The sequence below is a fragment of the Astatotilapia calliptera genome, chromosome 1 (assembly GCF_964374335.1).
Source record: "Astatotilapia calliptera chromosome 1, fAstCal68.1, whole genome shotgun sequence".
Taxonomy (NCBI): Eukaryota; Metazoa; Chordata; class Actinopteri; order Cichliformes; family Cichlidae; genus Astatotilapia; species Astatotilapia calliptera.
In genome coordinates this window covers 32,156,289-32,175,473 of record NC_137422.1, presented here as the reverse complement: position 1 = coordinate 32,175,473, position 19,185 = coordinate 32,156,289, and the positions used below count along the sequence as shown (strand labels likewise).

At 40.7% G+C, this 19,185-nt stretch overlaps 1 protein-coding gene and 1 long non-coding RNA gene across 3 annotated transcripts in view; both read left to right on the top strand.

Annotated features, from left to right (window-relative positions):
* The window catches only part of fto (FTO alpha-ketoglutarate dependent dioxygenase), a 114,262-nt gene extending 110,916 nt beyond the window's left edge, over positions 1–3,346 (top strand). For both annotated transcript variants that reach the window (XM_080299962.1, XM_026173569.2), the window contains 2 exons: positions 1,147–1,287; positions 1,903–3,346. In XM_080299962.1, the coding sequence (XP_080156088.1) occupies positions 1,147–1,287; positions 1,903–1,919 (158 nt within the window). In that variant the 3' untranslated portion in view covers positions 1,920–3,346. The remainder of the gene's footprint in view (positions 1–1,146; positions 1,288–1,902) is intronic.
* Positions 3,347–8,206: 4,860 nt separating this feature from the next.
* Positions 8,207–10,732, top strand: LOC145427436 (uncharacterized). Its single transcript, XR_013908025.1, has 2 exons — positions 8,207–10,024; positions 10,113–10,732. It is a non-coding gene; the product is annotated as an uncharacterized LOC145427436 (long non-coding RNA).
* Positions 10,733–19,185: the final 8,453 nt, after the last annotated feature.

The window sequence follows — 19,185 nt, the reverse complement described above, 5'->3', positions numbered from 1 at the left end:
AATGCCATCCTCCAGCTCTCCCTCTTGCACCTCCAGGTCAGAGGTCACCCTCATCTGTCAAGAAGCAGAGGGAGGGTAGATTTACAATGACAGCAGAGAGCAACACAGAGTCACAGCAGTAAATATTTACACAGGTCTAACAAAAGATGTGGCTAAGGTCTGTAGGGGTTCCAAGCATGGTGGAAATTACAACTAACCTCAGATTGTTAATCATACAAAAATCACGCAGTGACATGAAGAGGCAGGATTTCTCACTGCTCTGTCATTATTGCAACAAGAGAGAGTGATGTTCTTGTGAAAGCATCCTGCAGTGTGTGCCTGTATGTTTGTAAGATGAATGGGGCATTAATCATGATACATGATATCATGGTTTCCCATCACCTTAATGCTGTTGCAACACTTCACTGATGTGTCACATCTCTGTTTTTCTCATCTCCATTCAGTTCAAGTTTTACTGGCTTGGGAGTTTCCAAGTATTTCAGTAGTTTCAAACCAAATTGCATGCAGACACATCATTTAAATGCCCTCAACAATATCTAGTGAAGAGAAAAACATTTCTTTGTTTATTTGTAATAAAACTGCATGCTGTTTCTTTTGTGGATCATACAGAGACAAACTTACTCTCCTGTCCTGCTGGTTCTACCTGGACAAAGTATTACTGTGAGTCATGAAAACAAAAGGAGGCAGAAAACTGTTAAAAAACTTGCTTCTGGTCAAACTCACAATAGAGATTTTGGCTTTAAAAACAAGTTTAAACACACACATGCTCACACACAGACATCATTGCCTAAACAACTTGACTTTTTTTGGAAATTACGCCCTTAAATTGCTCTTCATTGACTAGATAAAAACACGATAGAAAGATCTCTGTTTATCTTTGTCTACTAGAGTTCCACCATCATTGACAAGTATTAGTTAGTGTTAGTATTTACTTGTAAACACATCTCATAAAACTTTCAGGTGAAAGCCTGGCTTTGGCAAGCTGTAGTAGGATGCAAATATAAATATAAAAAATAAAAACATGAAGAAAGTTTTGTGAGTGGGATGAGACGTGGCCTTTTGGTGATGAGTCTCTACCTACTTGTGCTTTAACGGGAGGGAGGAGTAAATGGGATTTTTTTTGTTTCCTGTGTTCTGTCGCCTCAGGTGCCACTCAAGTCTGGCCCAGACATTGCCCCCTGAGGAGGCCCCAGTGGACCGGCCCTTCTGGGGTGTGGATGACCCCAGCATGCCTCTGCCCTTTGATCTGGCTGACATCATTAACAGAGTGGAGTCACTGCTCTGGAGGTGAGTGTAAGATTTGACATGTTGAAATGTGTTTATGTACACACTGAATACATGTATCTATCTCATGCAGCATAGATCTAGTCGCAGAGGATTCACTTATTCATTCATTACCCAGCTGTGGTCATCTGTGAACAATGCTGTTGTTTAATGTTATGTAATATTAGTTAAATTGTCCAAATGATTAAGTAAACCAAATGACGTTAAAATAAATAAATAATTCTAATTGGCGTTGACAGACACTGGTATTTTGGTTTCAGTTTTAAGCTTTGGAATCTCATGCTTTTAAAATGGTATGGATTTGTCACTTCATGCACAACTAGACACCTTACATGTTGTCATACTTTAAATATGCGCACCTGCTCCGCAAGTCGTGTCATAGACCCTTGTAAAAATTGTGAGGAATTTCTTGGAGTTGCTATTTGCATTGGCAAATACATGACATTGGGTGTAATTGGTCTTCCTGTTGGCATGAATCCTAGGTCCTGCTGATTTTGCATGGAGACATCTATAGTCTTTCGTTGACCTGCATCTAAAACACAAGTTAACTTCACATGAGAACTTACACGATATCTGATCAAATTTGACCTCTGTCCATTTCTTCTCTTTCTCTGACAGGATGTAAATATGGATAGAGGAAACAAGGAAGCAAGAAAAAAATGACCCACCAGCTTTTCTGAATGATCCCCACATTAGCTGAGGGGACAGACAAGATTGATTTCCTTTTGATTAGGCCATCTACATCACCCCCGACTCCACCCTCCACTACCCCAGCTGACCCCAGCATCTCAGTCACCTCAACTTGGATTGGCTGGAAGGAAACCAACACAAGAATAGTGCTTCAGTAACATGCTAACAAACGCAATGCTTAGTACCAAGCCACTAGTGTCACAACGGTCTAACAAAACATATATGGAACCCGCATTTCAGTGTTAACATACAACATTGTGTTACTATTTATTATTTCAGTGTACTTTGTTACCTAATCTCATGTAACCCAGACATGCTTTTGTCAGTGGATTGTTCTCATTCTCAGTAGTCATAGTACAGTACATACATATATGCTTTCTACTTGTCACACAGTGTTATAATACAGTATAGAATGGTAAGAAAACTCACTTTGCTCACAGGCTATTGCATTCTTCACTTGTGTATAGTGTAACCCTTTTATTGTGTTAAGAAGTGAAATGAGCCAGAAAAGACCAAAGAACGATTATAAGAGGATGGTTATGAATGTCATCCAATGGAGTACATGAAGAATGTGTTGTTAAGTGTTTATGGTGCAGTGGTGTGCTTGTGCCATATTAATGTGTGTGTGTGTGTGTGTGTGTGTGTGTGTGTGTGTGTGTGTGTGTGTGTGCGTGCGTGCATAAGAGCCTTCACTCTCCCAAATGTCTACATGAAGGCGTGTGTGTACGAATGTGATAGTGTGTGAGCCTGTAGGCAGCCTGCCAGTTGTTTGTTCTTGAAGATGTGCATATGGAGAAACAGAGACTAGCAGCAGGGCCCCTCTGCTACTGCTCTGATGAAAGGCAGCATTGATAGAATGACCCGGAACACAACCGCCGTTTCTCATAATTACAGCTGTTCAATCGCTTTTAATTACTCTTAAAGTGTGTAGAGCACCACATTCCCCTGTAATGCTGCAGGCCATCTAGAGAGTGAGAGAAAGATCCGGCACTTCTGACAAAATCCACATTCAAAAAAGCTAAAAAGGGTGGAAAAGGGGGCCGACGTCAAAGCAGTGTAGCAGCCCTCCTCGTTTGATTTCTTTCTCTATCTAGTTCATGATGAAGTAGAGATGCTGTTTACTATTAAAAATGCAGAATGCACTCCTTTTTTTACTTCTGAAGTTTTTTCCAAGATGTTAATGGTTGCCAAACGCTGTTCTTCTTGCTTCTTCTTTTGCTGCGCCTTTGTTGTTTGTTGTTGTCAGAGAGATTTGTTTGTAGATTGGCAGTAGCTTTGACTTGTTTGAATCACTCTGTGCTCCCTGCGCCACAGCTTGTCTGTCTGAAGCAATAGGAATGGCAGTAAATAAAAAAAACTGTGTTTTATCCAATGATCTCCATTCTTCTCATTTTTTCTAAATTGCAAATGGACAACAAATATGGTGCACATGTTTCTTCATTCGTGTGTGTGAGGTTCAAATGTCGATCGACTGTAGTTTTACTAATATTTTTGACCTTTAAACCAATCCAATCCATGCAGGCATGTGTGTCAATGCCTTCCCACTGGGTTGAAGGTGAGTTACTGAGCTTTGAAGCAGCCACTTTCTAAATACTCAGGATTCCACAAGACAAATAAGGCAGCAATGAGAGAGATCCATAGTGTAATGGTGAAGCTCACTGACAGGAGCATGCACGTTATATGCACAGTTGTCCTACCAGTATTTCCTGATAAGTAAGAAGTTAAAAAATCATATTGAAGATGCTTAGAGTGTGAAAAAAGTCCCATTTAGTTTCAGCACAGCACTGTATCCAGAACCTTAAATATAATAAAAACATTTGAATAACAAGATAATAAGCCCAATAATTCTCTATAGACAAAAAAAGGAAGCATTTGTGTCGGGTATTTTTATCTGTTTTCCTCTGACTCAGACCTCAAAGGAAACGGTTTGAGTAGCAGTGCAAACATCTTCTACAACAGATTGATTGATGGATTAACTTGATTGATTGAGTGATGTCATTCCCTGCAACGAAGTGATGGCTAATATTCTGTATTCCACTCTGAAACCTCAACTCCACACCTTTTACAAGCCGCCATCCCAAAGGTTGCTTATGTTAACTACTTCCTGTAGTGGCTGAGTGACTGAGTGATGGATGAGTGTGGAGCGTTCTCCCCTCAGGGGTCGACTGAAAAAGGTCACCACTTGAAGAGACAATTACACAGCACTGGTAAGAGCCACAGGTATGCATTGTTCTGACCGGGGTCAGCCGCCAGCCAAGCAGCCAAGCCACCGTCAATTAGGCCAACAATAGGCGCAGGGAAAGATAAAATAACCAGGTGTGTGGTTGGGAAAGGTATCAGTTTGGGGTCATATCTCAGTCAAATGTTTCAGTGTGTGGCTTGAACGGCTGGGACTGATTGTGGTGTAGTTGAATGATATAAGGGAATGGGTTCAAATTTAAAGATGTCTCTATATCCAATTATATAGACATATAGACACACACATATATTTCTATATGTGTATAAGTGAGAAATTATTCTACCAATGTCTGCGAAGGACTATTTCTATTAAGAACTAAGGAAATCTGACCTTAACCATGATCTGTTTAGATTACCCTCCGAACAAGTCACAGTCTGTTTGGATGAGGCTTTGTGCATTATCAGTACATGTGCAATGCATGCTAAAAATGTATGTTCAAGAATGAATACATGCATATAAATGACTGAACGTGAGCCTGTACAAAGAAATAGATGTGTGTAATGTATCTGACCCAGTGTGTTTGTGTGTGTGTGTCCAAGGTTCCAGGGTGCTGGTTGTGGTTGGAAGCCCTGAGGCCAGAGAAGCAGTAGTAATTGTAGAAGCAGGCTGAAGAGCTGAAGATAGTATCGCAGCTCTGGGGCGGCTGTCAGCAGTGGGAAGGGCCATGCTCATTTGTCACCAACACAGACAAACACCACTCAACACCGACAAAACACTGACTTGATTGACTACATGTGAAGCAACACAAGCCCTAATGTTTTGCAACTGTTAATTGCACTAAAGGTCATAAAAAAGGCAGGCTGGAGAAGATTCACATCAGCATAAATACAAGGCAGCACATGAAAAGACTGTCACTGTAAATTATGACTTTGACTTTATCACCCTCCATTATTTTCCTGATTATATCCATCTTATTTAGATTTATCAATGGAATTTATATGTTACATGTTACAAAATGTTACTCAATAAGGTCAAGATAAAATACTAGTGTAAAGTCCCTACTGATGTTCAATTTATATAGCTGGGTCTGTGAAAGAGTGAAAGTACTAAAGTGTAAATGTATGAATTTTTAAAGTCTCCTTTCCTTTCTTCTCTCTCCTTTCAGGTCGTGACCAGACCAAACCCAGGCAAAGTGGAGCTGCTAAAATCCGAAGCATCTGATCCTGCAAAGCACCTGTCCTCTCTTTTAGAAGTCTCATCACCACTGACGTCTTCCCAGGCCACAGTTCACTTAGTGTTAGAATGAGAGTGAAGTGATGGGTATGCCATGATGCTGATGTTGATGTAGTCGGGGGCCTGGCAACTGAGCAGCTCTGATGAACAGAGGGTATGTCATGATGAATGTGTGTGTATTTATCTGTGTGTAGATGAAAAGTGCAGAGGCAGTCTTGAGGGAGAGAGAGAGGCCTCGCAGATCAAACAGCAGTCTGATCTAATGTAGAGCATGTTTGTGGGTCGTTGCTGTGGCCCTGGCTCTAGTGACCAGCAGCCCCCCAAATCATCTGTCCTGCAGGACCACAATCTCTTTAGTTCTTCCACTCTCATTTTCAATCTGAAGTGGATGACCCATTTTTTCCTTTCATGCCTCATCTTTACCCGAGTCTTCCTGTACACCTCTGGTTAAGTTTTTCACTCACTGTTCAAAGTTATAGTATCACTCAAGAAGCAAGAAGATCAAAAGTATTTATAGACTAAAGTGCCTGTTCCGCTATGCGATGCATTTATTTGAAATCACCTGGATTCTTTTAGGGCACCAGTCCAGAGCTGTTTTGGTTGTCAGTGCTCAGCTTTATCTCCTGAATGGTAGTATCATTTCAGCTTCACCTTTAGCTAACTTAAGTTCTTGTTAGTGGTTATTGCGGACAGAACCTAGTGACAAATATTATGTTTGGTATAAACGAAAATATTGCACGTAGCATCACTGCAGGCACATCATCCCCCTCCTCACTGTCTCACCGTAGCACGCACTGAGGCCTGTTTCTCCAGAGTGGTACCAAAGCGTCTCCACTCATACCTGTCTCCCTCTCTTGTCGTTGTGAGCCCTGTTAGCACCATGCCATTCATATCAGTGGGATTAAATAGATCGTTTTCCAGCGTTAGCAGCTTCTCCGCCAAGTGGTCTTGATGTCAGGCCAAGTATAATTGAGTCATCTGCATCTCATCTAAAATGGATGAAAGGACTTTTTGATATCGCACTCCCTCTCCCACTCATACACACACATGCAAACACACACACGAACACATACGCGTTTTTTTTTCTTTCTTTTTTTTCTGGGGTTTAGAGCAAGCAGCAAGCAGCTCCTGTGCACCATCATTTTATAACTATTAATTTTCACAACGTCCTTTGAGTCACTGTACTCTGTATTACAAAGAACCTTGTAATACACAGCTTTGGCCCGAACTACTAATATAGATTGTTTGAAGCTGTTTGCGCAAATGACCAGTGATAGTGTTTTTCTAGAGAGGGTAGTTTCATTTACATGAAAACACAAGATGAAAAGAACCACAGCTGGCAATAAATACCTTACAAGAGATGCATTATACTTCGAGGCAGTTGAGGACAAACATGTCATATTGACAATTTTTAAGTTAATTCAGTCTATTTTCAAATACTGCCATGTATTGCAGCTTTTGTCATATTTAAGATATAGACCATAACAAAACAACAAGCAAATGTCAGACAAATATGTAGATTTTAAAAAAAGATGAAAGAAAAATCTTGATGATGATGAAGAAGAGAATATTCAAAGTCAATAATAGCAGGCAGAAATATTTGGGTTAAAAAAAATAGAAGTAGGAGCACACTGGCCTTCGAACTTAATTTTTCTATTTCAATTCTGTCATTCTGATTAATGTTTCTCGAGGAGGCAGACAAGACAAAACTGCAAATATTAGGTCATTAGATGTACAAGAGGTGAGAGATTGGAATAAGGAGGGACGAGGAATAGTTAAAAAGGGTAGTAAAGGAAGCAGGAAGGTGTGATGTATTTGACAGGAGAGATGCTCACCTTATCTGTTCCAACCTTGAGAATGAATTGCTGGCCAGCTTCTTTAAACACACACTCAAACACTCGGTGGCACACACACATACACACACACACATATCCCCAACGCCAACATTGCTGCCCCTTGATTGACAGCCCTTCAAATGAGTGTCTGAGTAGCACTATGCTCTGGCCTTCCAAGTAAGTGGGCCGTCAAATTACATCCAGGGGACTGGCTGGCCCCCTCTCCCGTGGCAGAGGAGATCTATTTATTTGTGTGTTTATTTGCTTGGTTTAAATATTTGGTGGGGGAAAAATATTGAATTTTTGTCCCCCGGTCAAAGTCTCCTCATATTTAGTTAATAAAGAGCAGAGGAGGTTGTTTGCCCAGAAAAGTGCAGGATGGGGGACTTTATTTAAGGCAGTCCTCAGAGAGAGCTGGTGACCTTCTTCTCTTGGAGGAGAGGGCTGTGTACACTGTGCTGAGATTCACTCTCTCTGCCTCCACCAGCCATTCTCCACACTCTAAAAAATATTCGTTGTGTTTGTCGGTAGAACTTAACAAAAAAGCATTTTTCTGCTAAAAAAAGTAAGTTGCCTACATGTACAACGTTTTAGTGAGTTGAATAATCAATGTTAGAAGTCAGTGCAACACAAAAATTAAAAAACAGCTCCTTAACTTAAATGTTTGAGTATATTGAATAAAATACTTTTGTCATCAATCAACAACAGAAAATATTAAGTTTGTGTAACATGTAAAAATGAGTTTCAACATCCTTCCTGTTTGAATTGAGACCATTCAGACAGACAAGGGCAACCCCGTAGCATATGTTCGTATCGTGCGCAACAGTTTCTGGATTCTTGTGGCTTCGTGGGAGAAGAGGTGTGTTTGCCCTCGACTGTGTTCGGTGAGTTAAGTAAGTACTGAATTCTAAATAGATGAATTACAAGTTATATTTGTACACTCTAAAATGTCATATTTAAAAAAAACTGAAATTTGATGGTTTTAATCGTAATTTAGCAGAGTATAGTTGTTGTTGTTTTTTTAAGTTTAGCTAGCCGTTTCTTTTAGCTAGCAAACGTTCCTCACAAATAAAAGAGTACAGATACAATTAAAACATGTCACTTGTCAGGGTACATTTGGTTAGCTGATAGACTATGCCGACAGCAGAGCATGTTCAATTTGAACCCGTATATGTTCAAATTAACCGGTCAGTAGCTGCCTGCATTTTTATCATGGTGTCAGAGTAAATTCGTGTTTCCACAAGATGGTCTCGGGTGAGGTAACTAATTACTGACAGAGTAAAATGTGGTGAATTTATCCCTGACTAAAAGTATTTCTATCAATTGTGTTGATGTTCTAAGCTCGACTGGGAATTCTGCCTGAGATTAAAGTTGGTTGACCTAGCAAAAAAAACCCAAAAAACAATATTTATTGTGTGTGTGTGTGTGTGTGTGTGTGTGTGCATACAACTTGCATTTGCTTTCTGTAATTGTAAGCATAATGTAAAGTGTGGGATTGTGGCATGTCCACAGTGGTATTTAAATAGTTTAAAAGAAATTTCTCTTGCACATTTGGATTTGACACCTTATTACAAGTTTAAACTGCAGTCTGTAGATGTCAATTTTAAAATTCAATTTTGTTCAGTCTTTATGATTAATCTTTTTCAGTGTTGCATTGTAGTGTTTTAGAGAAGGTTTTATACTTAAAATAGCTTGTTAACTCAAAAGCTTCAATAATTCTTTGCATTACAAAAGGTTGCAGTAAATTTCAAAATGCATTGGACTTGCAAAATTTGCAAGTTTGAAACATCAAGAAGGAATGAGCTCTTAAAGCATTACAGGCTTAAACATAGCCATGGTGGACTGTTTATGCCTTGCCTGTACTGGGATTGTAACTGCTCATTTGAACATATGCTTCTCATAGGAACCGAAAACACACTCCTCACTCATTGGATGACTTCAAGTCTGAGCTGATACAGCGGTGTGTCAGTCGTTTGAATGCAGGAGATGATCCTCTTGAGGAACATAATGAAAATCCATTGTGTGAAGATGTAGCAAATGAAGAGGATGAAGAAATTGGGGAATTGCCTAATTTAATTGAGAAACATTTAGCCCACCTACTACTAAAACTGGAAAGTATATATAATGTACCTCGCAGGTGTATTGATGAATTAGTTGTTACAGTTACAGTTATAGTTCATGTCATTCTCTGATTCAGGTCCTATTCATCAAAAGCACAATTGTGCTGTTGATGAAATTTAGGTTACATTTACTTTTAGTCACTTTATCCTATTGCTAGCAAAGTGGGCATTTAAAGCAGGCCAGTGTGTAACAGTTTAAATTGGGGCAGGGATAGCTCAGTAGGTAAAGTGGTCGCCCCATGATCGGAAGGTCGGCGGTTCGAATCCACTTAACGGCTACCCTGAGGTACCCCTGAGCAAGGTACCGTCCCTACACACTGCTCCCCGGGCGCCTGCTTAGTGGGCTGCCCACTGCTTCACTGAGTGAATGGGTCAAATGCAGAGAAAAACAAGTAATTTCCCCATGGGGATCAATAAAGTATCCATTATTATTATTATTAAATTGAAGTTACAAAGATTAAATCTTTATTTCTTTTAAAAACATATTTAAAATCAATATTTGGCACAATGCAAGTCACATAAATGTAATAGTTTTGACTTTTCACCTAATAAACTGTAAGTTTAAGTTTTGTTTTGCTTTTTTTATTCTCCAGAGTTCGGTGGAAATGAAGAGAGAGGTCGCAATCCGTTGCCTGAAGGTGTATCTGAAAGAGAAGGAAGAGGATCTCTTCAGAGAACAGCTGGTAGGTGAATCTCGCATTCTTTTGTGTTTTATTTTTAAATGGCACATAAAATGCTGACATGTTTCCATTTAAACTACCTACTTGCCAGGATGGTGAACAACAGTTCCCAGAAGAAGTGGTAAAGATTGTAGTCACCAGACGTGCAGCAGTGTCTCTCAAAGCTGTCGCTAAAATTGTGATTGAAGGAACAGCAGTCCTGGAAGACCTTGATGTGCCCAGAGTGTGTGCCTTAATGATGGGGCTTATATACACTCTCAATCTGAGCTACCCAAAACAAGTAAAGAACACTCTAGAGGTATTTCTGGAACTTGATGGGCTTAAACCAGTCCACGGGTAATGTCTGTTAAGTGCAAACTTCTGTCATGAAACGAATGTGAATTGGACTGTAGTATTCCGATGTGCCTCTTACGTTTTTGTATGCAGTCCCAGATGAGTGTAGTTTTGAGAAAAGTTTGTAATACATATAATCTTAGCTTTGGATTGTTCTGTTGTTGAACATTAAAATCTTTTGTCATTTCCTTGATTCTGCGACAAGTTGAACAAGTTGATACCAATTTATGTTAATGTTAATGTACATGAAGTACTTTTTTTTTTTTAGTCATTTATAATTAAAGGGCTGCTGTAATGTTTCATTTATGTTGTATTGACACAGAAGTGTATTACTTTGAAAATGTTTTGTAATAAAATAATCAATTGGAATAAGTGAAATGGCTTTGTGTGATTTTTAGAAAAGCTACTATAGAAACCTAAACTAATTGGCATGGATAATTGTGAGTAGGATATATGTAAAAAAGTTCGTTGGTGTAACTCAACTAATGTAATTTCTCAACTTAATTTTACCAGAAATTTTAAATTAATATTAGGTTGAATAAACTTAATTATGCTTGTGGGGGTCAAGGTAAATCATGTTGGTTTGTTAAACAAGTTGAGTTAGCCAAACCTAAAAATTACTTGCTGAATTTACTTAATAATATGCAAAATTTGTAACTTAAAAAGCTGAGTGGAAATTGTTACCTTACTTTTTTAAGTTGAGGCAACAAAATATTTTTTAGAGTGCAGTCTAGCTGTGTACTCAGACATGTTTTCTTCCCTTACTTTTACCTGCTCTCTGTCAATTTCCATCCATTCCTTCCCTTCTCGCAGGATCTTTGTCTTCTATTTCTCACACATCCTTACCTCACTTTTCCCTCTGCCTGCCTGTCTTTCTGTGGAGTCTTGCTCTATTCGAGTGGAGTCTCTCTCTGGATTCCCCAGGCTGCATCCAGGTTAAACTCTTAATTGCCTCGGCAGTAGGTGGTTTAAGGCGCTGGCTCACTACAGCTCAGCCAGTCCCTGTGCAGGGGGCTGCGGGGTGACTGGGGAGGGGTGAGTTGTTCTGTGTTCAATTGTGGTTGGTGTGTGCTGGCAGACAGTGCAGGTAGATGATAAAGACTTATTAATATAGATGATGGAGAGATGATGGAGATGACCTCTGACAGGAGTTCTACAGAGAGCTTTAGCTTCATGTCAGACATAAGACTATCTATCTATCTATCTATCTATCTATCTATCTATCTATCTATCTATCTATCTATCTATCTATCTATCTATCTATCTATCTATCTATCTATCTATCTATCTATCTATCTATCTATCTATCTATCTATCTATCTATCTATCTATCTATCTATCTATCTATCTATCTATCTATCTATCTATCCATCCATCCATCCATCCATCCATCCATCCATCCATCCATCCATCCATCCATCCATCCATCCATCCATCCATCCATCCATCCATCCATCCATCCATCCATCCATCCATCCATCCATCCATCCATCCATCCATCCATCCATCCATCCATCCATCCATCCATCCATCCATCCATCCATCCATCCATCCATCCATCCATCTATTCATCCCTAAGGTGCTAATGCTTTTTTGTCATTAAAATAAAATCTGCTACATACATGCTCAGCTCAATGCTGCATATCCACTTATACATATGTTGACAGCAGTCAGTTCACAAATAAAGATGACTTTTTGCTATTACAAACACAGGACTCGGTATACTGTTCTGTCTGAGGGCTTCGTAGAGTGAGAAAGCCTCTGAAGTCAGGCCTGGCTCATTTCATAAGGCTATATTAGCGAGTTAATGCCCCCTATCTCAGGGCTCCACCCCTGCCATTGATTCCTGTTTAAAAGGCTATGGGTAGTCAATACCACCTCCTCATCACCATCTGTCTCTATTTACTAATAAATAAAGTGGAGAGCATTGAGTGTTTTGGCCAGGCCTGTAAAAGCATGCATGCTAATGAGCGCTGGGCCTCTGCGACCAAAAGAGGAGGGAGAAGGTGGGGATACTCTGCCTCTCCGCTAACTCTGTCTTCCTGTCTTTGTCTTGATGGCTTTCACAAGGCACAGCACTCCAATCATGGTAATTGCCCGCCGGTCCAGTTGTTGTTTAACATCGCTCATCAGACGAAATGCTGTTTCACTTCAGCTGCATAGATTTTTCTCCTAGGCTTGCTTGTATGTTCATTCGTGGCTCCCCCCCCTCTCCAAGTAGTGTGTAGGTCAGCTCTTAAGGTCGTGTCTAGTCATTTGTCAGATGTGGCCAATGAGCACTGCCACACCACACTCTGTCAAACTGATCAATTGCAAATGATACAGATTGGCTAGTTTGGTTGGCCCCCTGTGACTGATTTATACTAAAAGGCGCTCAGTCTTTTCTATCCATCTTCTCCTTCTTAGTCCTCTACTTTTTGTAATGTCTACATAGGGAAATGTAATGTTTTGTTAATAAAGAAATGTGAAGGAGGGAAACAATCAATATTTGGAATGAAAGAAATTCCTCATGCTAAGACAGGGCTAGCTCAATATACTTCAGTGACTCACACTGCCACATAAAAAAAACAACATTTTAACAGCAATTTTAATAATTTTAATATATTAATATACTACTATTGCTCCTACCACTGTTGCTGCTTCTGATACTGCTACTACTACCACTGTTTACGTTATTAATATTTTTAGAAGAAGAAAAACAAGTCATACAAGCATACACATTTACACAAACAGCTTTACAATCCATTTGGTTTGACACAGATTTCCTGAGTGAAGGAGCGGTGCTGATGTGTGGAGGCTCTCATAGCTCAGCATAACACAGTACTGCTGTGTCAACTGTGACCCCAGTGACCCTGCAGGGGCCAGAGAATGGGTTGCAGTGTCACTCCGCGACACAGGTGAAATGAGGGGTCAAATGTCAGCTGTCCAGTGTGTCAAGCTTGCTGATCAGGAAGTGTAGCCTCTCGCTTCAGGGAGTACACAGGGAGTGTCATGTTTTGGACACATACTCGCACTCTGACATAAATCTTCCATGCTTACATGCCATGAAACTCACTGTTAAATGAATGTGCAGAAGAAAAATGGTAGGAAATGCCAGAATCTTTGTTTCCTAGCTGCACAAAGTAACCGTACGAAAGCTGATTAATAGCACTCGGTTAAAGGTTTGAATGAATGTCATTAATGCAAATTAAAAATGTACCAATGCGACCCTGTAAAATGCTTCAAATTAAACAAATTAAATTTATTTAAAGGTTGCTTTCATAAACAACTGGCTAAAGTAATCTTGCGCAATCTACTAGTGTTACTGATTTGATAAAAGTGTTGTATATTTGGAGTAAATTATCATAACATAGAAAATATTGCGCATTTTTATGAAGCAAAACTTTTGCTTTCTTCCGCTCCAATCAGTTTCATCTAATTGTAGTTCTCACTTCAAAAATATTTCATTGGAACTTAAAAGCACTTATACTTAAAGTATTCCAATACTTTTCCTCTCACCTGTGGGGCTATCAAACAGAGTCAAAGAGTGCAAAGGTTCATGTTTGTTTGTCCCAACCTTTGCTCTCTATCTGCAGCTCCCTCCCGTTGTAGACACATCCAAATGGGCCCCCTACCTCCGCAGCACTGAGGCAGTTCTTCCTTCCATCCTTAACCCAAAGTCTTGGGTTAGAGAGCTCACTGTTGTTCTGAGCCACCCCAGCATCCTGGTATTGCTATGAAGGGAAAACAGCAACGCCACAGTGGAGTTTCCTCCCCTTGTCTCATCTGAAGCAGGCTCTGTTGGCTGTCCGGATCAAACTGGCCCACAGTGTGGTGCCGAATCCTCTCTGCAAACAAGAGGAGGCCCCTGCATTAAAGACTCGCCACGGGAGCACCCATCCTAGAAGTTTTACTTTTCAAACACCTCAGAGAGGGTAAAATTACAAGGAGAGTTTGTGTGTTCAAATGTGTGTTCACGTATGGTTCAGGCTCTGTTATTTCCTTTACAAAATATATTTAGATTTAGATTTTTTGTATTAGATATCTGACAAATTTTATACTCTTTATCTGCTGAAGACGCAATAAATATAATTTATTCTGCAAAACTGTTTTGATTTGACTTTTTTGTCACGTGTCATTTAAAAGAAAAAGGAATGTCACCCTTGCATTTTATTTTGGATTTGTCGTCTTAACTTTGATATTACACAATAATGCAACAATATTCATCTTTAAGTGTGGAAGTCTCAGGTGATCCTCGCTCACTGATGTTCACCCCTGCTTTTGACAAAAAACAAGACAGACACTTTTCACTCTTCCATTTCTTTCTTCTTGCTCTTTACCCCTCTCCGCTCTTTACCTTCTCCAACCACTAACTCTGTCCAGGGAGTCATTATTGCTTTGGTAAATATTTCATAGGCCCCAATACCTTTGCACACATCAACCACCTGCCAGCCGCTTTTCTACTCACACACAAACTATGGATAGACAGACCAAAATGAAAGGCAAGGCAAGTTTATTTATATAGCACAATTCAACAGCAAGGTGATTCAAAGTGCTTTACAGATACATTAAAAAAACAAAACAAATAAAAAGCAAAAGAAAGTGAAGTGAACGCAGATGAGGCAGAGCTAGAATGAGAGAAAAGGAGGATTGTGCTCTTTTTTTCCTGGCTTGTGTGCATTTACATTTTGAGTGAGCTGAGATATCTGCTCTGTATCCTGGCTTCATAACAGACTGAGTCCTGTCAGAAGATAGAAAGATTCCCTGGATGTTGTCAAATCTATGCCCAACAACGTTTTGTTTTCTGAGGTCCTATTTTTTGCCCTAAGCATTATTTTTCACTTGGCACACCAAAAAGTTTATTTTTTATTTTTTATCTGAGATGCTTGTGCTAGAAAAGGAGGAAGATAGAGAAAAGGCAAGAAACAAAAGAATGTGCTGGTGCACACCCAAGAAAAGACAGAGAGAGAGAGAGAATACTAAGCTTCTCCTTCTGCTGACCTTGAGGAGGCCTGTAAGCTGCACTCATACTCCCTCCCATCTCTCCCTCCTCCTCTCACTTTTCCAGCCCCACCTGTTTACCTTGACTGGGTTAGATAGGGGTCTTGCATCACCTGCAGTGTCCTCTCTTTTCTTTTCTTCTCTTGCCTGTCCTGTGTTGTTCTCCTCACTTTTATGTAAAAAAAAAGGCTCAAAAGAAGTAGAGATTCAGATATGAAATATTCAGCTTGGATATAAGCACTTTAAGTTGTTTCAGAGTGGATACCTTGTTGCCACAGAGCTTTGACTTCATAAATAAATGGTCAACAGTGGCTTCTAAGACTGCCCTGTCTCCTGTATATATATGGCTGACTTGTTCGTGCGCCCGGGGCTAAGCCCTGCCAGCGAGTTCCAGACCTTAAATATGGATAAGCTATGAAACGCCTCTGGACACACACCTATGTAGTCAGTATACTACTGAATAAAGTTCAGCAGTACACGTGGCAAGAGAACTGGAACAGAAAATGCAGAATCTTCGTTCCATCCTGGGAAAAGCAAGGCTGCTAGTTGTATGGTGGCTGTGCGGAGAATTAAAACTTTCGGTGTGCTTTACATTCAGATTGTATATTTATATACAGTATAGTTCCAACAGGAAGATTTAACGTCTATTCTAATTTCTGCACAGATGGTTGTTGATGGATACGCTGACTCATCAAGTGAATAGATCAAGAAAATTCTGGGCCTTCCTTTGTCACTCCAATTTTGTTAAGTGACCGTGCTTTCTGCAAAAGCTCCAAAGCTGATCTTGTTTCTGTTAAGGAAAAAAGCTTGACTCTTGGTTCTCTTTGAGCTTTCCTATGTAAAAGCTTGTTCTCACATTTGCCTTGCAGTGTTGGATGCGTCTACCAGGAAATGAAATGAGTCCGTAACAAATATTTTGGCTTCTGTTTAACTCTTTGGCAAACAGCAGCTTGCCAACTGCAGCAGTGTTTTTGCTTTCCCAGAAGCCCCCTGGGATGGTGACTCCCAGAGCTTCCGGATAAAGGGTGAACAGTTTGTCTTTCTGATTTAACAAAAAGAAAAGAAAAGAAAAGAAAAAGTATTAAAGAAATGTTTTACAGAGTAGCATAGGTATTAGGATAAGAGGGGCTGAAATAAAGATTTTTCCTTTGTAGATATATATAAGTCCATTCGTATTTCATTTGTGTGACTAGAGATATGGTCTCTGTCTAGCCAGACCATTTAGTCTTGCACCCTAATCTGCAGGTGAAAAGGGGTCTTTTAGCACGATAAAGACGCCCTTGAAGACAAATTTGGCCTCTGGTGAAGCAAGTTGAGCTCAGGTCATGAACAATTTGTGCCTCATTGATTTTGTGTGTGCCGAAGTGTGTGCGTGTGCACATGTCTGAGAGAATATGCAGTGTGCTAACACCCATGAGCCTTGTAACCATAAATCAGCAATAGGAAGTAGTGTGACACAGGCTGCAGGGCCTTGCTGATATGGACTGGAGCTATAATGGACCCCGTTTCAGGTGGAGGAAGACATCAGCTGCACTGATCTTTACTTTCCTGCAGAGCTCTGGAGATTATTACTGTACAAGTAGAAACACTATTCAGGTCACTCAGATGGCAAAAACTTTTCCGTTGGCATTTTCCCCGTACACACACGTCTCTGTACAGTATGCTTGGGCTTGACAGTACTGTACCACTGCATGAATGATGAACTGTATTCATGGTTTGTTCAATGTGTGCAAACAGACAACGGTGCTTGTTATTCTGTCTGTTTGTTGCAGATAGAGCCAGGCTCTTGTTAGCTGTCAGGCCAAGCATCCACAAAGCTGTTCTCTCACTTATTGATGGGGATCCACTAAATTACAGGCTTGAAAAAGGGAGGCAGCATGAAAAAAAAAAGTTTCCTACAAGCCCCTTATATTTCAGCATTGTGTGTTTGTAAACAAAGAAAAAAGAGAATGAATGTCAAGAAGATCCCAAATGCATTTTTCTTTATTTCACTTTCTTTTTTCTTCTGGCTGTCATTCTTTGGTCAGGCCCTGTCTGGTCTTGCTATTATCCCGAGGCGTTATCACTGTGTAGCTGCCTCTTCAGATCAGGCTTGTGATAAGGGCTAAATAAATGGAATGCTTGGCTAGTGGACATAGGTCAAGCCTTGTTTCGCCCCCTTTTTTTCATGTGTTGTTGTGTTTGTCTGCAGGGGAAGTTGAGGGTGCAGCATGAACGGGCTCTGCAGTCTAATGAACTTATTGATTTCAATTTCAGGGCTGTTCTCTCCCTGCCTGATGTTTTCAAGCTTTCATCCTTTGCTGGACATAAATTAGTAACTCTGTCTCTTGTTTTTTTTGTTCTTTTTTTTTCCGTTTGCTTAGGCTCAGAGGCAGGTTGCTATCTTAGAAATGCTGTTTTTAAACGTGTTAAAAGCTTCTGTGGTTAGATGGATGCTGTCTCTGTGTGGGTGTTTTCTGTGTGGCTTAGCATACACCTGTTTCTGACAGCGATGGAGCTAAGGAAATGACATAGCTGTGTGCGTGAGTGTCGGTTATTGGGGGTTATTGAAGACGTTGAGTGACTTCTTCCCAGGGGGATCAGGGAGCAGCTGACTACGTCTCTGTGTACGGCATCTACTTGTGTACGTATGTGTGTCCATGTATACATATGAATCTACTAATCCATATCATGTATCACATGCACAACATGTTTTCCTATGAATTTGTGCACACCTCCAAAGACAGAAGTCCATGCCAACATAAGTGAGCGCAGTACATTCCCAAAAAGAAGCCCCGCTCATGGAAAATGAGAGGCCACCAGTGCTGATACAGGAAGCCTTCTCGACCCAGCAGTAACAAGCACTGTGGGATCCTCCACTCTGGACTCAGTACATCCGATATCCCCCATGATGTCCAAAGGCTAAACAGTTAAAAGGTCCGGTTGCTATATGTAGATGCTCAACACCCTCCACCCCCCACCCCCTGTTCTGAATCTGATACTCTGGGAATCACAATAACAAGGCTGTGAGCTCTGGTCAGTTTTCCAGCGCTACCAATTGGCCTTCTAATAACAGGCGCTAGCTGTGGAGACCCAGAGTGAGACAGATAGAGAGCGTGTGAAAGCGAATTGATGCTGAGTAGCACAGGTTTTAATAGGGCTGTCAGAGTCATATTGTTTATGTCGTGTTCCAGATTAATCCATTCTTCCTTTATGAGCCACTGCAGCCACCATAAATTGCAAGCACGAAGCCGGTCCACTGTTGAGTTACGCCTCGGGGATCAGTGCCACACATGGGCGGAAAATAAATCATTTCCCCTGGATTTAACGCCGGGCAATACCTGGGTCCTTTGTAAATAAAACCATAGATGTTTTTACACCCCCCTGTTTTCTCTCTCCTGCCTCCAGGGCTCTTATTGAATCTCAAAAGGAGAGGGAGGGTGAGACAGAGAGAGAAACATGAGAGAATAAGAGAGAGCAGAGTTGAAGGGGAACCGGGGGAGAAAAAAGGAGGCAAGAGAGAGGGAGTAAAGCAGAGGGGAAAGTCAGGAAAGAGATTCCAAGTGGGGAAGGATGAAGAGACACAAATCCAGATAGCTCCACAAAACAGACAAGCAGAGAGAGAGAGGATGTAGCTCTTGGCTGGGGGTGATATATGCGTATAGCGCTGATTCCCCGGGTTCTTGGGGTGTGCAGGTTGAGATCTGTCAGACTGTCTAAACACAAGGCCGACTGTAATGCACTGCTCTGGAGCAACGGGCACAGAGCAGACAGCCAGCTTCACCAGCACAACCAGCAGGGTGACCCAGCTCAGTTCCAGCACTGGACATGGGTGTAGCCCATGCTGCCTGTCTTCTTATAGCCTGCTGATA